Source organism: Petaurus breviceps, unplaced genomic scaffold (assembly GCF_028583685.1).
Source record: "Petaurus breviceps papuanus isolate PSGF00001 unplaced genomic scaffold, PetGlider_PUasm1.0 90895, whole genome shotgun sequence".
Lineage (NCBI taxonomy): Eukaryota > Metazoa > Chordata > Mammalia > Diprotodontia > Petauridae > Petaurus > Petaurus breviceps.
In genome coordinates this window covers 37210935-37233582 of record NW_027187372.1, presented here as the reverse complement: position 1 = coordinate 37233582, position 22648 = coordinate 37210935, and the positions used below count along the sequence as shown (strand labels likewise).

Sequence of the window (22648 nt, the reverse complement as noted above, 5' to 3'; positions counted from 1 at the left end):
CCAGGAATTCTTTTTGGGTCTGAGAACAATTTGCTTTTTTTCATTGAGGCTTTGGATGTAGCAGTTTTGACTTTGTTGACTTTTTCTGAGTTTGTGTTTTGACCTTCCCTGTCACTACAGTAACTTTCTATGGTCAGGTTCCTTTTTATTGTTTGCTCATTTTTCAGACCATTTCTTGACTTTTAACTTTACATTAAATTTGAGCTCTACTCCAAGAGTAAAGGGGGCACTGTCCCAAGCTTCAGGCTTTTTTTTTTGTGTAGCTATTTTGAGAGCTAGTTTTGGGAATCTGTCAATTTTCAGTTTTTCTAAGGTGATATAATTTCAGGAGAGGTGTGTTTACTACTTTCCTGGCCTGTGCTCTGGGTTGTGAGTGACTATAAGAACTCTTTTCTACTGTGGAACTATGACCAGAGTCTCCATTTCCCTGGGGCTGCAAGCTGTTGTATGCTAGTGAGTCTTCTCACTCTGCTCTTAGTAGATCCCTACTTATGGGCAATGCAACAAAATCCTGTACCCAGTGCTAGCAAAAGGACCCCTCTAATGCCCTTCTGACCAGCTGTCCAATCCCCTTTATAACTCTGGGTTGACAGCACCAGAAGCGACCAAGGCTGATTTAGTCATCCCCAAGGATTGCTGCTGGTCTGCTGGTGTCTGCCTGCACTGGTGCAGTCTGTACTAGACTGTGCTCCACTCTCACCCAGGTAGGCAGATCTTTCCTGACAACTTTCTAAGTTGTCTTAGTCTGGAAAATTGTTTCACCCCATCTTCTTGTGGCTTCTGCCACTCCAGAGTTGGTTTTGAGATGTTATTTTAAAGTTTTTTGGAGGGGAATTTGGGAGAGCAATGGTGAATCCCTGCCTTTTCTCTGTCATCTTGGCTCCATCCCACTCATAAAGTTTTAGCAAAGATGTAGCTGTTGAACCTGTTATTTATTTTGTGACACACACATTTTTGTTGTTCAGTCTTTCTTTCCAGTCATGTCTAATTTTTCTTTCTTTTTTTTTGGTGAGGCAATTGGGGTTAAGTGACTTGCCCAAGGTCACACAGCTAGTAAGTGTCAAATGTTTGGTCAGAGGATGGATTTGAACTCAGCTTCTCCAGACTTCGGGGTCTGTGCTGTATTCACTGAACCACCTAGCTGCCCCTCATGTCTAACTTTTTCTGACCCCATCTGGGATTTTCTTGGCAAAGACATGAGTGGTTTGCCATTTCTTTCTCTTGTTCATTTTAGAGATGAGGAAACTGAGGCAAACAGGGTAAAGTAACTTGCCCAGCATTAGACAGCTAGTACATGTCTGAGGCCAGATTTGAACTCAGAAAGATGAGTCTTCTTCACTTCAGGCCCAACACTTTATTCACCTCACCACCTACCTGCTCCATGACATAGAGTATTCATTGCCAAGACTTTTGGTTCACTCTGTCTAAAACTCTAAGTAGATTACAATCCAATACAAAGCAGAAGACAATTGCAGAAACATAGTCACGACACAAAGGAACACAGATACAGATTTGCCAAAATTACAATAGTTTGTCAACACACACACACAGCCTATAATCACAGTATAAGGCCCACTCCTCATTTTTATATGGGGCCTATATCTGGTGCCAGAATAAGAAAGATGTTTGTATCTTCCTCTGGGCTCTTGGAAACAGATATGCTTTTGGGCTCCCAGAGCTTAGTTGCTCTGCCTCCTTAGCCTCATATAAATCTGAGAAATGATCCTATGAATAGTTAGCAGCCAGAATTAAGGTGGGTGTGTATAATAAATGAGGTGAGTGCTAATTCTAAATAGGTGCTTTCACACAGACTTCAAAGTTTTACAGCAGATTTTCTTTCCCTTTAGTTCAGAACTCTTATTCAATCAGTTATCTGGGATAGTGGAAAAACTACCTTCTCTCTGATCTTAAAATCAGTAGGTCATCATATTATAGATTTACGGCTGGAAATTTCCTCAGAAAAAAATTTAGATTTTCCAACTCTCATTTTACATATATGGAAACTGAGGTACTTAGAGGTGAGGTGGCTTACTTAAGGTTATACAGCTCTGAAGTAGAAGAGTTGGGCTCTGAAGTCAGGTGCCAAGACTCCAAACAAAACCGATATTCCCACTATACTAGGTTGCCCTTTTATATCAAGCTGCCCTCATGTTGTCTGCATTGTAAAGCTCAGCTATTGCAAGGCTAAGCACTTGAAATCTTAGTTTCAAAGAGGAAATTTCTCTTTCTTTCTCCACATACACACACATATACACATGACACAAATACATACACATACATATATAATGTATATACACATGTATGCATGCATGTATATATGTATGTGTATATATATATATATATACATATTTATCAGTTATTATTTCTTATAGGACCTAGGCCTTAGCACTCCTGGTCCACTGCCCTTTCCATACTTCAAGGGGTACTTTTCATTTATTTAGAAAATCATTCTAGTCATAGTAGTCATCAATGTCCTCAATGATATAGTTTTAATTTGTAATAGGAAATTACCAATTGAAGATACTGGTTAGGAAGAAGTAACTAAAACTAAAGTTGTAGCTGTATTCCTACAGAAGAGGAAAAAAAAAGCAACCACCAATTCTTTCCAAATGGTCTCAGAAATCTAATACGAACACCTTACCTATTCTCTTGCCTCAATTTGGTCTCAAAAACAAAACAAACACTGCAGTATCCCCCATATCAAATTTACCATGAATTTGAACCTTATAATGGAAATAAAGAGAATTAAACCCATTTATGTTGATGTAAAACATATAACTTTTGTTTTAAGCATATTAAATTGCTGTTTGCCCTAAGTCACAAATGTAATTAACCCAAAAGAAAAAAATTAATTATCTAGATGACATCAATATATAAACATTACCAAAATTCATTATATAAAGGAACTGACATTCCTATCTTAAAGTTGAAAACATAATGTTGGAAAGCCTATTTATAAAGTCTTGTCTTTTTTCCCCCAACTACTCTCTTTTCTTTTCCAAAATACTAGAAGGATAAGATTCCCTGATACGAAGTTAAGTGGCTTTGGTCAAGAGTATAAAGACTAGATTAAGGATGTAAATTGGGACAACATACTACCACAGACAAGGTCAAATATACCCGCAGCACTGTTCTGTCACCCAAAAGACATATGGAAACATGGACCCTTTTACTTACTTCTGGGCTAAGAACAGCAGTACTGTCACTGGGCACATCCTCTTCATAGCCTTTATTATGAAAACTTTCTATTTCATGTCCTGTACTTCCTTCGCTTGGGCATTTATTGTATGAACATCTTGGGCTGTTGCTACAGTGAGAAAATTCACATTTACTGTCACCAATTTCTGAAGGTGTACATGAGAGATGTGGAGAGCCACTGTCATCCTGATATGGTGGTGGCTGCAATTCATCCAGTGGAGGTGTTCTTCTCATTCTTTGAATGCAGTTTGCTGTGAATGAGTGAGAATTCTTGTTATACTTTAATTAGAGCTTTAATTTTTTATATAATAGGTGGTAGAATTAGATGATCAAAAGATTTCATTGAAAAATTTCATATCATTTTGGACTACAATATTTATAGATATAATTTCTCCTCTGTTAATTCTGAAGAGAAATAAAGTCATTTCCTTCTAACCCTCTAAGCCTGTAAAACAGAATCTGGGGAAATGACAAAATAGTTTTTGTTCCACTGAAAAAAACAAAAGACATAATTAAGGACAAAAGCAATGTTGAACCAATATAGAGACCCGAGGAGACTCAGTATTACTAGTAGAACTGCTCTTTTTCTCCTTTAAGGCTAAAAACTCCTATTCCAACCCAAATGTACTTCACATTTATAATCTGTTGTGTACATGCAAACTCATGGAAACGAGCAGCATCCTGACTCTGCACATGGGCTACAGTTTTCACCTTTGTGTTTTCTGCAGAGCTGATAAATAATCATTCAATAAACACTTATTAATCACTTGTTATGTGCCAGGCACTGTGCTAAGATCTAGAAATATAAAGAAATACAGTTCCTGTCTTTGAGGAACTCACATTCTAAATGGTGGGGAGACAACACACAAATAATGAGGAACATACAAGAGATATAAATAAAAGGTAATCTGAGAGTGAAGGCATTATCTGTGGGTGAACTGGTAAAAACTTCCTGCTAAAGGTGAGATTTCCTTGAACTGAGTCATGAAGGAAAGTCTTAGGGAAGCCACAAGATGGAGGTGAAATGGGACTGCCAATGAGAAGGGAGAGAACCAGGCGATGGCCTGTCATATGAGAAGAACAGCAAGAAGAACACTCGTGCTGGATTGTAGAATACATTCTGGAGAGTAAAGTATAAAAAAGACTGCAAAGGAAGAAAGGGGCCAGGAGATGAGGGCTTTAAATGCTAAACAAAGGATTTTATACTTGGATTCTGAAGCTAATAGGGAGCCACCAGAGTTAACTGGGCTATGAAGAGACCTATACCTTTAAAAGAAAATCCCTTTAGCCACTAAGTGGAAGATGGATTGGGAGTAAGAGGGAGATTTGAGGAAAAGGGATTTTAGGAAACTATTGTAATAGTCCAGATGTGAGGTGATGATGGCCTATACCAGGGGGACAGCTGTGAGAGATAGTGTAAAAGTAGAAACAAGAAAAGCTTGCATCAGACTGGATATGTGGTTTAAGTGCGAGTGTGAACCTGGGTAACTGGGACAATGGTGATACCTTTGACAGTAGTGGGACAGTTGGGAAGAGGGTTGGGTTCGGGGGGAAAAGGTAAGCATGACATCTATGCATTTATCCACATCATTGATTAAAATGTTATACAGCAGAAGGCCAAGGACAAATCACTTCAGCACTTTGATGAAGATCCTTAGCAAGCATCTGACTTAAATGTAGAATGGAGAGACAGATTGCCAGAGTCAGAAGTGGGATATTACAAAAACCTGGTTGTGTAAATTTAACAAGTAAGGATGACAAATGATTATGAGTAGTGTCATCTCATACAGCAGAAGATGTGGAGGGTAAAACCAATTTAAAAAAAAATTGGCAAGGTATCAAATTAAGCAAAGCCATCCCAAGGACACCAAGGACACATAGGAATGGAGACTGAAGGAGGAGTATAGACAGAGAAAAAATGGAAAAGATTTACAGAATTATTATGATAAGCTGTTATCTCCATCAAAGAAAGTGGAAATAGTATATGTGGAGCCTAACATCACAATATGGAATTTGGTTATAGAGGAATTAGAAATTAGACTAAAGAGAACAGACAGGAAAGGTGTATTGTAGAGGAGATCCATGAAGGAGGTAACACGTTTGAAATGTAGAGGAACGAATACAAAGTATCTGACGGAGGGGAAGATACCAAGTGTGGAAAAAATCTTGGGCCTTAGTAATACTGGAAAAATGGCAAATAAAAGAGCATAAATAACTACTGATGCTAGCTCCATTATCTATCTAAAATCTTTATGATTATGATTGTGAACTGAGGATATCCTTGATGAGGGTATGAGCAAGAAAGAAGGTGTTTTGTAAGTGATATTCAACATTGGACCACATCTTTATTATTTCACAATTAACGGAAGATTTAGAAAATATAAGACTTGATTGTGCTTATTACTTGTTGATTATGAAGAAGCATTTGATTTGCAAGAACCAATGCTACTTTTTGGCTTTTTTTGTACAGGAATATTTTTTATTATCATATATCAGAATCACTTAAGATTCTTTGGAAGATATAACCAATTGAATTAACCATGCAAAATAACTTTTGGATAATAAACATGAGGTAAGCCTTGAAACAGGGTGATATATGTTCACCAAATATAATCAGCACGGTGATGGAGAAGATGCAGCACAAAGTTCAAGTCCAAGTGAGGATCTCTGTGGAATGTGAAGTCCTCAGGTGCTCTTGGTTGTGGATGACATGCTGCTGATTTCATTATATTCCAGAACATCAGGAGAGTCTCTTGGAAGAGATCTGTAACCACTCAAAGGAGTGTGGCTTGTCCAACCACACAAAGAAGTAGATTAAAGGAGATGAAAAATGTATATTGTACCGCTCGTAATGTGCATTTGACAGAACACCTCACAGAGCTTGTCTAGCAGTATGCATATCTGGGTCAGGTAACACAGATGGACAATGAGTTAGTCCTAGAGTTGAAAAGGTAAAAGAGAGTGGGCTGGATTGCCTTTGGGAAACTGCAAAGCTCTCTTAATGATCCTAAACTTCTCATAATAGCAAAGGCCCTTCTTTTTCATACTAATATTCTAATTACATATCCAATCTGTTGGCAACTCTTAATGCTATATGATAGAGAAACATGGAACACAAATGTCTTTAAACAACTAAAAAATATCACACAGAGGTCAATTACTAGGCATGTGGTGGTTATAGGCAGGTTACAGCATAGAACCAGGAAGAAATTATGAAGAAGAGGTATAAGAGATGACTGAAGGACTGTATGATAGGGGAAAAAAATTGGGCTGGTCACTGAGCAAGATGAGGGACGACAGGTAGATAGATAGTCAGAAGTGTTCCCCTGCTACAAATGAAGAATTAGGAGTAAGTGTTGAAGAACTTCAGCACAGGGAGTAGACTATCTGGTGTGAACTTATTGCATGTATTCCACAGAATAAGCAGATATGGACTGAGGTCGGCATAATTGGAAGAAACTTCCAAATCAGCGAGATCACAAATCTGTTTGAGTATTATGATCATCATGTCAATATTTCTCCAGGCTCTGCTCACATTATTATGTATTAAGTGGATACAAGGTTTCTCTGAATCCATTTCTCTTGTCATTTGTTATATGACTATACTAATTCCATTAACATCCATATACTACAATTTGTTCAGTGATTCACTAATTGTGAAGTTCCTACTTTGTTTCCAGTTCTTTATTCCAACAAAAACTGCTGCTATGAATATTTTTGCATATGTGTGTCTTTTCCCTGTCTCTTTGATATTCCTATAGCATATGCCCAGTAGTGGTATCACCTAGCCAAAGAGTTTGTAAATAAGAATGTTATTAATAATAATGATATAATAGCTATCATTTATATAGTGCTTACTATGTACCAGGCACTATGCTAAGCACTACGTAATTATTATATCATTTGATCTCCAAAATAACTCTGGGAGGTAGGTACTATTACTATTCTCCTTTTACAGATAAAGAAATCAAGACAGAGGTTATGTGATGTGCCTACAGTCACACAGCTAGGAAGAATCTGAGGCTGGATTGTACTCAGGTCATACTGACTCCAGGTCAGACTCTCTATCCACTGCACCACCTAGCTGCCCCACAAAGTGTAGTGATTCTGGGTATGGTTTCAAATTATTTTCCAGAATGGCTGGAATAATTCACAGCTCCACCTAGAGTATATTAGGATGCCTCCCTGACCACAGTGAGATTATCACTTCACTTGTTCTCTAGCAGGGCAACTTAAAGCAGTGCTAGGTTATTTTTGTTTGTTTGCCTTTTATGTCATATCGTAGGCTCATAGTATCATTTTCTTCACCAATCTGATAAGTGAGAAGTGGAATCTCAGAGAAATTTTAATTTGCATTTCTCTCATTATTAATGATTTTCTACATTTCTTCATTCTATTTTTAAAGGAATACTTTATTCTCTGTGATAACCTGGAAAACAGAGGGGTACTCCTAAGCTCTTTTACCTTCTCTTCTATGATGGAGACTAGCCTAGGCTTTGAGTATAGATAATGGTTGTATGGCCCATAACAGAAACAATATGCCATATTCAAATAAATTTTGAGAATTCTGTAAAGGTGACTACAAACAGATCCACATCTGGAAATCTGATTACCAGTCCTCCATCATACTTGTAAGATAACTCTTGTGTAGAATTCCCTTGGCTAGCTGCTCACTGGCCATACCTGTTAGCTTTACTGGAAATTAAAGAGTTGGTTCTAAATAATGTATCACTCAGGTGTTCTTTCTTTTTTTCTTCTGAGATGATGCTAGCTTGTTCAACTGATTTTTTACAGTTAATAGTTACATACCAAAAGTCCAATGCAAAAAGCTTCTAAGCACAGCTGATATATATGGAGTGGAATCTTAATGCAGTTACTAAATCACTTCACATTTTCTCCTCTTCTTTCTCTCTTCCTCCTCTAACTTCTCTTGAAAACAAGTCTTCAAAAGCTGCCTCACAACTTTCCACTTTGCTAAGCTTCTTAACCTATTCCCAATGACCCCCATTAGTATGCTTTAAAAATAGCAATCTTATTGTCTTTTCTTGTGAAATCACCTACCTCATTCAGTTACTTTGTTTGCTAAAGCCCCAATACCATGTAATTTTCTTTCTGACTTGCTTCATTTTATTGATGCCCTTTCTAAAATGTGATGCCTCCTATATAAACACAGACCTCAAGATGCAGTTTGGATAGAATAGAGTATAGTGGGATCATCACTTCATTTGTTTGGGACACTGTGTCTCTACTAATTAAATCTATGATCACATTCATTTTTGTGGCTGCCATGTCACACTACTGGCTCATATGCTTTGAATACACTCAATTATCCAGATCCTTTTTAATAGGAACCATGTCTAGGCCTGTTTTTCCAAATTTTATACTTGTGCAATTAAGTTTTTTTAAAACCAAGTGTAGAACTTGACCCATATCTTTATTAAGTTTCATACTGTTCGATTCTACCCTTGTGCTATAGGTATCAAAATATGTAGTTCCTAATTCTATTATTCATTTTGTTAGTTTTGCTCTCAATTTCATGTCAACTACAAATTTTACATGCATACTATTTATGCTGTCATCACTGTGGAACAGAATATGACAAAAACAAATTCCTGGATCACTACACTAGGAACCTCCATCCTATTAATTCCACTAATTACTCTTCTTTGGGTCTAGTTATTCATATAGATTTGAATCTATCAAACTGTACTATTTCAATACTTTAGCTTCATAGTAGCTCAGTGTCTTGCACTGAACTATCACTCTATTGTTTAAAAGCTGCTGGTCCTTGTTCTTTATTCTTATTCTGGAAACTAAAATGAAAAATGAAAAACCCTAGGTGGACTTTAAGTGCAATTCCTGATTATCTAGTTCTATTCATTCCCTCTCTCAACTATGTGAAAACAAAACTAAGCCCCTTGGTTCTACAATGAAAGACAGTTACAGTGTTATCGTTCTCCTCTTCTTTTTCATTCTACAAAGTCTCTACTAAAGCTTGGTTGTGTGGAATGAAATTTGTAACAGGCATACCTACCCCTAAAATGAGTGTTTTGAAATTACTATTTCTACACTTAAGTGAAAACTTATTCTATATAATTTCCTCTTCCTTAACACACATATAAAAATGCTTATGAAAAAGGTGTGGAAATATTACACTAAAGACATCATACTACTTAAGAATACCTAAGTGTTGGGGGGCAGAGCCAAGACTGCGGAGTAGAAGCAGAACCTCCCTGCGGCTCTGGCTTCCACCTTCCCCAATCCATGTAAAAAGGAGACTCTAAACAAACTTTGGAGCTGCAGAACCCACAAAATGACACAGAGAAGCTATCCTCCCACTGAGGACAGCCTGGCAGGCCGGCAGGAATTGGCCAGCACAGCGCTCTGGGAGCTGAGCCCAGCCCCATGCCTAGGCTTTAGCCCCAGGGCAGGCCTGACCAGCCCCCAGCCAGAGGGACTCCAGATCAGCAGCAGCTGTGGCCATTTCCAGATTTATCAACACATAGATGAGAAGTACAAAGTGAGAGGTCAGTGCAGTCTGGACTTTGGGACCAGTAAGAGGGAGTGCGTGGCTTTTGCCCCTGGGCGAGAAGCCGCTGAGACGCCTGGCACAGCCAGCCAGCGCCACGTGGCAGCTTCCGTTCCTGGCCTGCAGAGTGTAGGGGGACCAAGCAACCAGTCTGAGGGGTAATTGCTCTTGCTTTAACCTTCTTGGATCTGGATTGCAGTCTAGGGTGGAGGTCCTGGGGTGTGTGTCCAGCTTGCCAGAGAGTGTGGAGACCTCAGAGAAGGCACCCATCTAATACCTCTGGCAGCTGAGAAAACCCCAGCGTCTGGGACGAAAGCTCCCCTGTCTGGTGGCAGAGTCCTACTGTGGCAAAAAGCCCAAAAGTCAAGTAATTGAGTGGCAAAATGAGCAGGCAAAGGAAACAAAGCAGACACAAGATTCCAACAATACACTCCTATTTGGGGGACAAAAAGGAGCAAAGCATGGAACAGGAGCAAAACAGTGAAGTCAGAACTCCTGTACCAAAAGCTTCAAAGGAAAATACAAGCTGGTTACAGGCCATAGAGGACCTTAAGAAGCAGATAAGAGAAGTGGAGGAAAAATTGGGAAGAGAAATGAGAACAATGCAAGAAAATTATGAAATGAGAGTCAACAGCCTGACTGAGGAAAACAATACCTTAAAAAACAGACTGACTCAAATGGCAAAGGAGGCCCAAAAAGGTAATGAGGAGAAGAATGCCTTAAAAAGCTGAATTTGCCATATGGAAAAAGAATCTCAAAAGCTCAATGAGGAGAATCATTGCTTCAGAATTAATTGGAGCAAATGGAAGCTAATGACTTTATGAGAAATCAAGATGCTGTAAAATAGATCTAAACAAATGAAAGAATAGAAGACAATGTGAAAATCTCATGGGAAAAACCACTGATGTGGAAAATAGAGCCAGGAGAGATAATTTAAAAATAATTGGACTACCTGAAAGCCATGATCAAAGTAAGAACCTAGAAATCATCCTACAGGAAGTTCTCAAAGAAAACTGCCCTGATGTTTTAGAACCAGAGGGCAAAATAGAGGTTGAAAGAATCCACAGATCACCTCCTGAAAAAGATCCCCAAAAGAAAACTCCTAGGAATATTATAGCCAGGTTCTGGAATTCCCAGATCAAGATGAGAATATTACAAGCAGCCAGGAAGAAACAATTTGAATATTGTGGAAACACAATCAGGATAACCCAGGATCTGGCAGCTTCTACACTGAGGGATCGAAGGGTTTGGAATATGATATTCTGGAGGTCAAAGGAGCTAGGATTAAAACCAAGAGTCACCTACCCAGCAAAACTGAGTATCAAGTTTCAGGGGAAAATATGGTCATTTAGTGGAATAGAGGACTTTCAAGCATTCTTGATGAAAAAACCAGAGTTGAATGGAAAATTTGACATTCAGATACAAGAAGCAAGAGAAGCATGAGAAGGTATACAGGGAAAAGAAATCATAAGGAACTTATCGATGTTGAACTATTAACATTCCTATATGGAAAAACAATAATTGTAACTTATGAAACTTTTCTCAGTAGTTGAAGGGATTAGAAATATATATATATATATATATGTATATATATATGTGTGTATGTGTGTCTATATATGGGCATATGAATACATATGTCAAGTGTGTATATATGTTTACAGGTATACATAGATAGAGGGCACAGTACCAATTTAACAGGAAGGGATGATACTTAAAAGGTGAAATTAAGAGGTGAGAGTGGAATATAATGAGAGGAGATGGGGAGAGACAGATTGGGGTAAACTATCTCATACAGAAGAGGCAAGGGAAAATGGTTACAATGGAGGGGAAGAATAGGAAGGTAAAACGGAATGGGTCAACCTTATTCCCATTGAATTTGGTTGAGGAGGGAGTTAAATACACACTAAATAGGGCATCTCACCCTCCAGGAGAGTTGGGGGGGAAGGGGATGAGAGGGGGGATGATGGAAGGGAGGGCAGGCTGGGGGGGGGAAGGGAAGTTGGAAGCACCCACTTTTGAAAAGGGACGAGACCAAAGTAGAGAATAGAACAAGTGGGAGGTGGGACAGGAGGGAGGGAAATATAGTCAGTCTTTTACAATATATCTACTATGTTATTGTTTTGCATTAGCCACACATGTACAACCTATCCTGAACTGCTTATCTTCCCAGTAAGGGTGGGTGACAAGGAAGGAAGGGAATGAATCTGGAATTCAAAGTTTTAAAATCAAATATTCAAATATATATATGTATATATATGTGTGTACATATACATACATATATATATATACTATTATTAATACCATCTTACATGTAATTCGGAAATAAGAGGCACTAAGGCATAGAGATCCACTGGAAAAGTAGAAAGGGGTATGGGAGAAAATATGCCACACACCTACAATCTATACTGAACTGTTTATTTTCCCAGTAAGTGTAGTAGATGTGAGATGCGCACATTGTGAAAGTGCAGTAAGAGAGGCATGAAGGGCTGGGTAAGTTAAAAATAGAGAAAGATTATTACCACCTGTCTTTTGAAGATTGCACGTCATTTGACCTGGCAAAGGGAGGAATTGGTAATATGAGGCTTTCTAGGAAGAATATGAACAAAAGTATAAATATGGAAAAACATTGGAGTGTGACTGTAAGATTCAAATTTGAGTGATCCAAGTAAGGCTCATGAAGGAGAGCAAAGGAAGAGAAATTTATAAAGATAGGTTGATGTCTAATCATGGAAGATCTTAAAACACATTTCTTCCAACAGAGCATGATATTTTCAATTCTCTAAAGGAACATTCTATGAAGTTCTTATCAATGTCTCTTACTGCACTTTCACAATGTGCGCATCTCACATCTACTACACTGTAAGCACTATGAAGATAAAGACATTGACTTCTTTCTCCCATGGTATCTACAATAATGCCTTGTATTATGGCTGAATGTGTTTCAAATGTTACAGTAATGTCTGTGCACATAATACATATGATAAGGTTTGATTCAATGATGCAATGAGTTTCTCCAAGTTATGCCTTCCTATGAGAGAGGAAAACTTACATGAGTGCTACGGAACTTTGATGAAACAAATTTTTTGAGCTTTTGGCTCAAAAGAAAAGTGTTATTTGCATATATTAACATAACTACATGTTTTGCTCACAGATCCCCAATTCTATTTAAAAGAAAGTAAATTCATTAATTCATTATATGATGTCATTCACATAGCTTGTGACTATTTCGTTAACATTACATCTGCTAAGAGGCAGGGAATATTTTCTAATATTTAATTGAAATCTCTCCCTTTTAAAGTCTGTTTCTCTTATTTAGTTTTATAGACACAGAGCACTGGACAGCTTCTTCTAATATGACTGAAGAAGATAACTAAGTCACCCATTAACCTTTTATTCTTTTAAGTTTAATAGCCTCAATTCCTTATAACTTTCCTCATAAATGTAAATTTCCACCCTTTATAGCCTTTTTGTTACTCTTCTTCACATATTCTCTAGTTCTACCCCTTTTGTTTTCATTGTACATTGACTAAAATTAGAAATTTTAGTTTCTAATTAGAGTAGAAATACTCCTCTAATGAAGTTGTGCTTACTATAGGAGATGATAGATAGGTAGGCAGATAAAAAGAGTATTAAGTGCTTCCTATATACCAGACACTATGTTAAGTACTGGAGATACAAATACAAGTAAGCAAGTCAGTCCTTGTCCTTAAGGAGTTTATATTCTAATGGATAACATTAATGACTACCAGTCAGTCCTTGCATGGCATAACCATTTTAACACTCAATAATATATTGAAAAATTTGCAAACCAGTTGTTCCATTGTTTCAGTCATGACTGACTCTTTGTGACTCCATTTGGGGTCTTCTTGACAAAGATACTGGAGTGATTTGTCATTTCCTTCTCCTGCTCATTTTACGGAAGAGGAAACTGAGGCAAATAGGCTTAAGTGTCCTGCCTAGGATCACACAGCTAGTTGTGTCTGACACCAGATTTGAATTCAAGAAGATCAGTCTTCTTGGTACCCAGTCCAGTGCTCTATGACACCTAGTTGCTCAGTGCCTGGATTTATTTCTCTTCTACAGTAATTCTGTAAAGATTTTTAAAAAACACATAGCTATCCAATAAGAACAACAGAAGACTCTATCAGACATAAAAAATCAATAACTTACACTCCTTGTGTGTAAGGTTTCCAGTTGTGTGTTTATATATGTGCACATATACATGTATGTGCATATATGCACAAATGTCACATATGTTAGATTTATGGTTATCCCATGAAAATGTATAAAAATCTAATATCTGAGAAGAAGAGAAAATGCACATGACAGACTCACTTCCAAGTTATGGGGTGAAAACTCCTTAATCACAGAGTTGGAAGGGAACTCAAGAGTCATCTGGTCCAGTACATGAATAAAGTATAAATCCTTTTCCTTGTCTATACCTTAATTCATAACATTTGCCCTATCATGTTGACCTTTCTGTATCCTTTGTAGAGAGAAATACTTTCAAATTCAGCCTCCGATACTTCCTAGTTGTGTACTTCATGAGCAAGTCATTTAACTTCCCTCATCCTGGGAAAATAACAAACATACTTCTCATTGTGTTATTATAAGGATGAAATAAAATAATAAATGCAAAGTGCTATGCAAATCTCAAAGTACTATATGAACATCAAAATTATTAACATTTTCTGAATGCCCTTCTTATAAACATCCCTTGTACGTACTAAATGGTCCCTTTTTGACATTCAGTTATGAATATGTCCTTAGTCTCCCAATCCTTAAGTACTACTTGGAACTTCACAGATGAGAACACTTCTCTGTATTACAATAGTCAAAGAAGTAAGTAGGTTTCTCTTGTGAAAAAGTGGCATTTGGGAGACATTGTGAACAACATCCTCAGGATAGTGAAATGCTCACAAGCAGTATAAAATGAAAGACAATAATAGTTCTGTGGCTATATTCCACTTTGTACTTTTACACAAAAAGACTCGGAGATACAAAATGATTTTCACTAGTAATCTCTGTACAATTTAGAAGTATCTAAGTGTCCAGACAACTGTCAGCATCATTTTGGCTTAACTGAGTAAATAAAATAGCTCTCTGACTTTTTCACTTTGACAAACTCCATTATATGTCCCCATGGGAAAACGTCACAGGGGCTCTATTATAGAAAAGGGGCTCTTATGGCCAATCATCTCCATCACCAGCTAGAGTGATTCACAAATGTCAGAACAGTAGAAATTTCCACAGAGCTTTTGAATGATATCCTTTTTGAAAGCTTACCTCTAAGAGAAAAATATTAATAACAAACCACATTTAAATGCAGACATTAAAAATAATGTACACACAGTAGTACATAGCTGAGTCATGGGCTTCTCCATAATCAGAACAAAATCAACATAACATAAAACTCTTATTATTATTTAATACCAATAATAGCTTTTGGAGTTATACTAGGTAATCTTAGCCAATATGCTCTACCTTTTCAATATTAAGAAGTACCTAATATTTTGCAAATCTCTTTAGACTAAATAATAAATCATTCATGCAAATAACAAAAGAATGAATTATATACCAAAAGGAGGAATATATCCAAATATTTCTTCATATTTTTATTGGAAAATAAGGACTAACAGAAGTATAACTTTTAAGATGAATTCATCTCTATAACTCAATATCATCAATGCCAGCTGAGGACAGTATCTCTGAATGGGTAAGTAGGTTTTAAATAGATGCCTTTAACCAACTGATGATCAAACAATGATGTTGTTTGCTGCTACACTTCTGCAGATTCCTTTCTAACTTGATTAAATGTGCTTCTATGGATGCTTGACCTTAGCCTTGCAATTAGAAAGTGATCAGCTCTGATCCTCTTGGAAAATCCAACCCAGATTCCCTCCTCTACCACTCTAAAGTTTGAATAATAGTGAAATATTTTGGCTTACATTTGGCAACATCTCAGCTCCAACTGCTCTTTGGCACCTTGCATTAGTGCTTACCTTTCCATGATTCATGACAGCAAAGTTCCAGGCCTAATAGTTATTCAGAGTTAACCTGCCCCTCCTCAAACCCAATCTGCGATAGTTTTTGAGCTGAGCTGTGATGTTTGTGAGTTATAAGTCCTCTTAGAGAAAGAGATTTCTAAGTGGAAGAAATTAGGACTGTGATATGTATGTATGCACATATATGTATACATATAAATAGATATACACATACATATCTATATAACTATCAAGAGAGGTGCAACATCATTATTTATATATGTACATAGCCATATATATATATATATATATGTGTAGTTATATATGGTTGTAGTTCTCCCTCTGGATTACCTTTCCACCCCAAACTTATACTCATGGGTTGAATCCTTATAGATCAATTATCCCCAGATCAAAGGTTTTTGTGGGTCCTCATTTATAAAACTATATAGCTTACAAGCTCCCACAGGTATATTTTATATTTAACAGAGAACAAAATGAGTTTAAAGCAAAAGCATTTATTAAGATGGTATCATAAGAACAGTCACTAGCAAACACTCCCCCCATAAACCAATGGCATACTTTCCTATATACTAAGAGTAAATTAAAAAGGGGCACACACTTAGGGAAGATGTGGCCAAGGCAACTCACATCTCTAAGATAGATAAGATCCCAATGTTTTTTTCCCTTTTTGTAGTGTCCTGATGCTACTCTTGAGTAGGGTGGCTCTGGTAGGTGAATCATTCAGCAGGGTTCTCTGAGTCTATTCCTCTCCATAGCTCAGCACTTAATGGCTAGGCCTGGCTCTTTGTCTACTGTGACTGTTGAGGGCACTCCCTGCTGGGATGTGACATTTTTTGGTGACCAAGAAGCAAACCTATAAGGTGCTGTAACTTATGGGAAGAGGAGAGAAATACCCTCCCCCCTCTGCTGTCATCTCCTCCTTAAGAGTTGGATTGCTCCTCTATAGCTGGCTTTTTTCACTGCTGCCAGTGTGCACACTTCTTACTACTATTTCCTGCCTCAATTGACTCCTTATAGAGTATGTCTCTATCACTCAGAGACTTTCTTCTTTCACTCATCTCACACAAAGAAGTGGCCTTACTCCTCACCAAGGTAAACACCACCTGTACAAGTAATCCCATTATATCTTGTCTCCCCCAAGAGATTTTACTCTCTGTCATTCCTATTCTCTTATTTATCTTCAATTTCTCCATGTACTGGCTCCTTCCCTACTACCTACAAATATGCCCATGTCTTCGTCATTCTCAAAAAATCCTAATTTGATCCTTCCATCCCCTCTATCATCCCATATCTCTTCTGCTCTTTGTGACCAAACTACCTGTGAAGGCCATCTATATATAATATGTACCTCTACTTCCTCTCCTCTTGCTCTTCTTAACTACTACAGTGTGGTTTCCAACCTTATCATTCAACCTAAATTACTCTCCAAAGTTATAAATAATATACTAATTTCCAAATCCAATTTTTTTTTCTCAATCTTCATTCTTCTTGACCTCTTTGCAGCCTATGACACTGCTGATCACCTTCTTCTCCTTGATAATCTCTTCTCTCTAGGTTTTTGGGACACCTACCACTCTCTCCTGGTTCTCCTATTTATGTGACTGCTCATTTTCCCAGTCTCTTTTGCTGGATTCTCATTTCAGTCATGTCCAGCCACTGTGGATGTCCCACAGGGCTCTCTGTCATGGACCTTCTTCTCTTCTCCTTTTATACTATTTCACTAGTGATCTCATCAGCTCCCATGGATTTAATCACCAAATCTATGCTGACAATTCTCATATCTACTTATCTAGCCTTAATCTCTTAGCTGACCTCTGGTCTTGCATCTCCAACTGACTTCCAAACATCTGGAACTGGATGTTTGGTAGATATCTTAAATCCAACAGGTCCAGAACTGAATAATTGTTTCCCCTAAACACTCTGCCCTTCCAAATTTCCCCATTACTATTGAGGGCATCACTAACCAGTCTCCCAGACTCAAAATCTAGGCATTATTTTCAATTCTTTGGTCTGCTGGTTGATCTGCCTGTCAAAAAATCCTCACTTCAGTCCATCTTTCATTCAGTCACTAAAGTGATTTTCCTAAAATCAACAGGTCTGATCATGTTACTCTTCCCTCTACTTAATAAATTCTAGTGGCTCCCTAATATCTCCAATATCAAATAAAAATACTGTTTGGCATTCAAAGCTATTCATAATCCCTCCCTTTCCAGTCTTCTTATACTTTACCACACCCCTGACCTCCAGCAGCCTGCCATCAACTCTTTGAAGCAGTGATACTGGTCTCCTTGTTGTTCCATGAGCAAGATACTCCGTTTTTCATTTCTGGGCATTTTCTCTCGCTGCTTCCCATGCTTGGAATGCTCTCACTCCTCTTCTTTGCCTCCTCGCTTCTCTGGCTTTCTTCAAGCATCAGTTAAACTCTCACCTTTTACAGGAAACCTTTCCTGATTCTTCTTAATTCTAGTGTCTTCTCTCCCTTGATTATTTCTATTTATTTTGTGTGTATTTGTTTGCATGTTGGCTACCCCATTAGATTTTGAATTCTCTGAATGCAAGGATTATCATTTGCCTTTCTTTTAGCCCCAGCACTTGACATAGTGCTTGACACGTGTAGTAGGTGCTTAAAAAACTCTTACTAACTTTCTGAAGACGTCCTTTTTAAAGGTGCACCAACACCAATCCTTAGTCAACTAAAGCTAGTTATACTGTAATTCCATAAATTTTGATTGCATAACTTCTTCACAATTCTTAAAAGAGGAACAGGGAGCACATATATAATTATACCTCATCATCTATTACTTGTTTTGGATCTTCTATAATTTAATAAAACTGAATTGGGAGAAATAAATTGATCAGAGATATCCTAATCAACTTCCACATTCATTTCTCTCTTTAGTCTCTCATGTACACATGTTTACATTCATATACATACCACCAACATATATCTGTGTGTATATTTAAGAATATGTGTACATAGGAACATACATACATTGAAAAAATTTCAGTATATGTGAGTTATTCTATCTTGCATCTCAGAGTACTTAAGGATGTCTAGCTTAAGAATTCTCCCTATAGACTTCTTGTAAACAAATAATCATGACTTGGGTATATCTGATCCTTGACACAACATGAGTTTTCTTTCTCTAACAAGTTTGTTGTTGTGACTGAGAATGGCAAGCTTTTCAGGTTGGGTTGTTGTCTCCTAAAACCCTGTTGTCACCTGAGGAGGTAAAAATCTTTTAGAAATCTTTTTTGGGGTTTTCAGTAATGAAACTGGCTGTACCTGCCTGCTTTTCATTTGGGAGTCGTTTGTTGCTCGATCTGTCAAGTTCACTGTTTTGGTAAAAAAGTAGTATTAGCACTAATGTCAATATAGTGTCTAATGAATAGGTTTCCCCAAACAAAATGAAATCTTAATTTGCAGGAAAAAAAGTTGAGATTGAAGGAGTGTATGATTCTTCCTTCTTTCTTTCCTGACTAAACCAATCACATGGTTTAGTCTGAGTTTACAAAAAGTTTTTGGATATTTTTCACCCCACTGTGAACTGAATGACTTTTTATCTGTGTATGTCTGCTGCCTGAATGAATATGCTTATATGAATTAAGGTGGGCTTCTGACCCTTCTTTCTCTTCCTTGATCTTATGTGAATCTATATGAATTTAACCATGAGAGGTTGAAAGTTTTGCCAGTCCCAGGAAAAAGAGACACCTGTATGTTAAATGTGGATACACTATGATTATGGGCCCCTGCAAGTTTTGGTGTTAAGGAATAGTTCAGTTTAACATTTTAATAAGAAAGGATCCTTTGATCTGGATCAGGGGCTGGCCAACAATAAATAGCTTATTTTTATATGGTCCACAGGCTAAGAACGGTTTTTACATTTTCAAATAGCTGGAGAAAAACTAAAAGAATAATATGTCATGATGTGGAATTCAAATTTCAGTGTCCATAAATACAGTTTTATTGGAATACAGTCACACTCACTCATCTGCATATCATCTATGGCTGCTACAACATGTAGAGTTGAGTAGTTATGATGGAGCAGAGACTGTATGGGACACTCTTATTGCTTCATGTTACCGTTTGCCACACTACAAACATCAGTGACATAGTTATAACTCAAGTTCCATGCATATTGTTGTACCATGACATTTTATTTTTTATTACCTATCATGTCAAAAGAAGAAGACAAAAGTAGACTTCTAAGGTCTTGCTTTTAAGGAACGGTGAAATCTTGATTATTTTATCAAATTAGATGGCAAGGCACTATGTTTATTATGCAATGGTACGGTAGCTGTGCTAAAAGAATACAATATATGTCAACATTATAAGCTAAACACATGTCACAGAATATTCCTAATTCACAGGAAAGCAATGGTCAGAAAAATTAGAAAATTTAAAGTGGACTATCTCATCACAGTAGAATTTCTTAACACAAATGAAAATGAAAATAAGGCTAAAACCAAAGTAAGTTTCCAGGTGGCTTATTTGTTAGCCAAGAATGAAAGCTGTTTACAGATGGTGAGGTAATTAAATTGTATTTGACTGCATCAGCTGAGGAAATGTGTCCAGAGAAAATATACTTGTTTAAGAATATCAACCTTTTTGGCTCAATTAAAATCAAATGCTCATGGATTGAAATCAGTATTTGGCAGTACCTATCTGTGGGAAAAGACATTTTCAAAGATAAAATACATAAAATTTCATTATAGATCAACGTTAACAACAGATCAACATTAACAGATGAACATTTGAAATCAACTGTGATGATAGGGCACATTAAATTTGAACCCCTATGACGTGAAATGTTATCCCCCCAAAGAGAAGCCCATTCTTCTCATTAGTAGAGCTGTATTAACAAAACAAAACAAATCTACTCTATTATTACTATATTTTGAATTTCATCAACAAAATGCTGCTGGAAATTTGTTTTTTTCTATTGTTAAAAAAGTATCTACATAATATCCTCAATTTTGCCTCTTGGCCCACAAAGCCTGAAATATTTACCATCTGGACCTTTACAGAAAAAGTTTGTGATTCTTGATCTAGATAAAATAAAGTACTTTAAAATGGAATTTGAAGGACTCTCCAACAACAACAAAATTAATACCTCATTTGGCTAGTTGAAAAAAATAAAATAAAGTGAGGTGAGGGGAAAGCCCCAGCCATTTGCAAGAGACAACGCAGAGAAAAAATTATTTTTTCATAGTCTGTTTAAAACAGATTTTTATTCTCTCTGAGACAGGGAAAAGCCTGCCAGAACCTAAACAGAATGCCTCAGGAACTAAGAATCAATAGCAGTCACCTCTCTTCAAGGCAGAAAGACAGCAATAAGACCTGGAGTGGATTCAAAAGAAATGATAGCTAAATATTGTGTTCTTTTTGGTTGTAAGGATAGATGACAGCAAAAGTGTTTGTTTTTCATCTTTTTTCTATGCCCATTTTTATATGGTTACATCTGTTAAGTGAAAAGGGAAGATTGCCCATAATAAAATTGGAATCAGTTTAAAAAGAAATGGAGATTTTTCAGTAATGAAACTCGTTCAAATCAGGTTTTTCCCTTTTTCTATATCTTGAAACAACTTCATATCTCCCCTCTTCTCCCTTCTTTTACTCCATTCTCTGATGAAGAAGTGGTTCTTCTTGCTATGGCCAACTTTTCTATTTGAATCTGTCAAAGAATTAACTCAGTACTTTGGTTTTTTGTGGGTCTTTTTTAGCTCTTTTTTATTACTTGTGGCCACAGGGGAGAACTGGGCTATGAACAAATGGGCATGTTTCACAGCCATGTTGTTCAACCAAGGAGAGTATGGCTCATTCATTTGTAGCATTACAACTGTATCGAGAATACAAAGGAAAATTTGGAGTATTAAAGAACAACGACAAATGAAGGTAGTAGAAGTGGAAGATGGATATACAAAGTTAGGAGAGTGATGAAGGTATAGTTGGAAGGGCATTGTAAACAAATAGTGATTGGAATATTCTAAGAAATAATACTTTGGGAACAGAAGCTTTCCATTATCTTATATTCTTTCCCTTGAGAATGAATTTCCCTATAGCTTATTCAGGTTGGCAATAGCTAGTCTATTCACAGGCTTTTGCCTTACAGAAGTATAACAAAATAGACACAAATAGGATACGGATGCCACATACATTTAACCTCCTTTCTTTCCAACTTCTCTAGTAGATTGCTCCCACAATCATCCCTTCTAGTCTTCAATCTCTGCCTAAGAGTTCTTCCCCAGATGCCTACAAATAAAAGCCAATCTCCCCCATCCCAAAAGAAAACTTTATTAGAATACTCAAGCTATAATCTTATGTTTCCTTTCTCTGAAGCCAGATTCCTAGGGAAAAGATATTATTACTCACTGCTTTTATTTTATCTCTTCTCCTCTTCTCAAACCTTTGCAATCTGGCTTCCAACTTCATCACACAGATAAAAATGTTTTCTCCAAAGTTCCCAACTATCTCTTATCTTCATGCCTTCATGCTTCTTGATCTCTCTGCAGCATTTGACGATAATTACCACTTTCTCCTAGATACTCTCTCCTTTCTCAGATTTTATGACACTGCTCTCTCTTGGTTCTATTCCTACCTGTCTAATAGCTCCTCAGTCTCCTTCTGTTGATTCGTCTTCACTATGCCATCTTCTAATATCTCCCAAGGCTCTGTCCTGGGCCTTCTGCTACTTTCCCTCTACACTCTTTTGTTTAGGATTCTTGTTGAGCCCTAAGAGCTAAATTATCATCTCTACACAGTTGACTCACAAATGCATATACACATGTGCACATGTTTATGCATACACACATACAATATGCTCATATGGAAATAGATCTACACAGATAAGTAGATAGATAGATGATAGATAGATAGATAGATAGATAGATAGATAGATAGATAGATAGATAGATA

General features: G+C 37.1%; 1 protein-coding gene across 2 annotated transcripts in view; it reads right to left on the bottom strand.

Annotated features, from left to right (window-relative positions):
- The window catches only part of SYT14 (synaptotagmin 14), a 282879-nt gene that overhangs the window by 88313 nt on the left and 171918 nt on the right, over positions 1–22648 (bottom strand). For both annotated transcript variants that reach the window (XM_069074779.1, XM_069074778.1), the window contains exon 4: positions 3178–3449. In XM_069074779.1, the coding sequence (XP_068930880.1) occupies positions 3178–3449 (272 nt within the window). The remainder of the gene's footprint in view (positions 1–3177; positions 3450–22648) is intronic.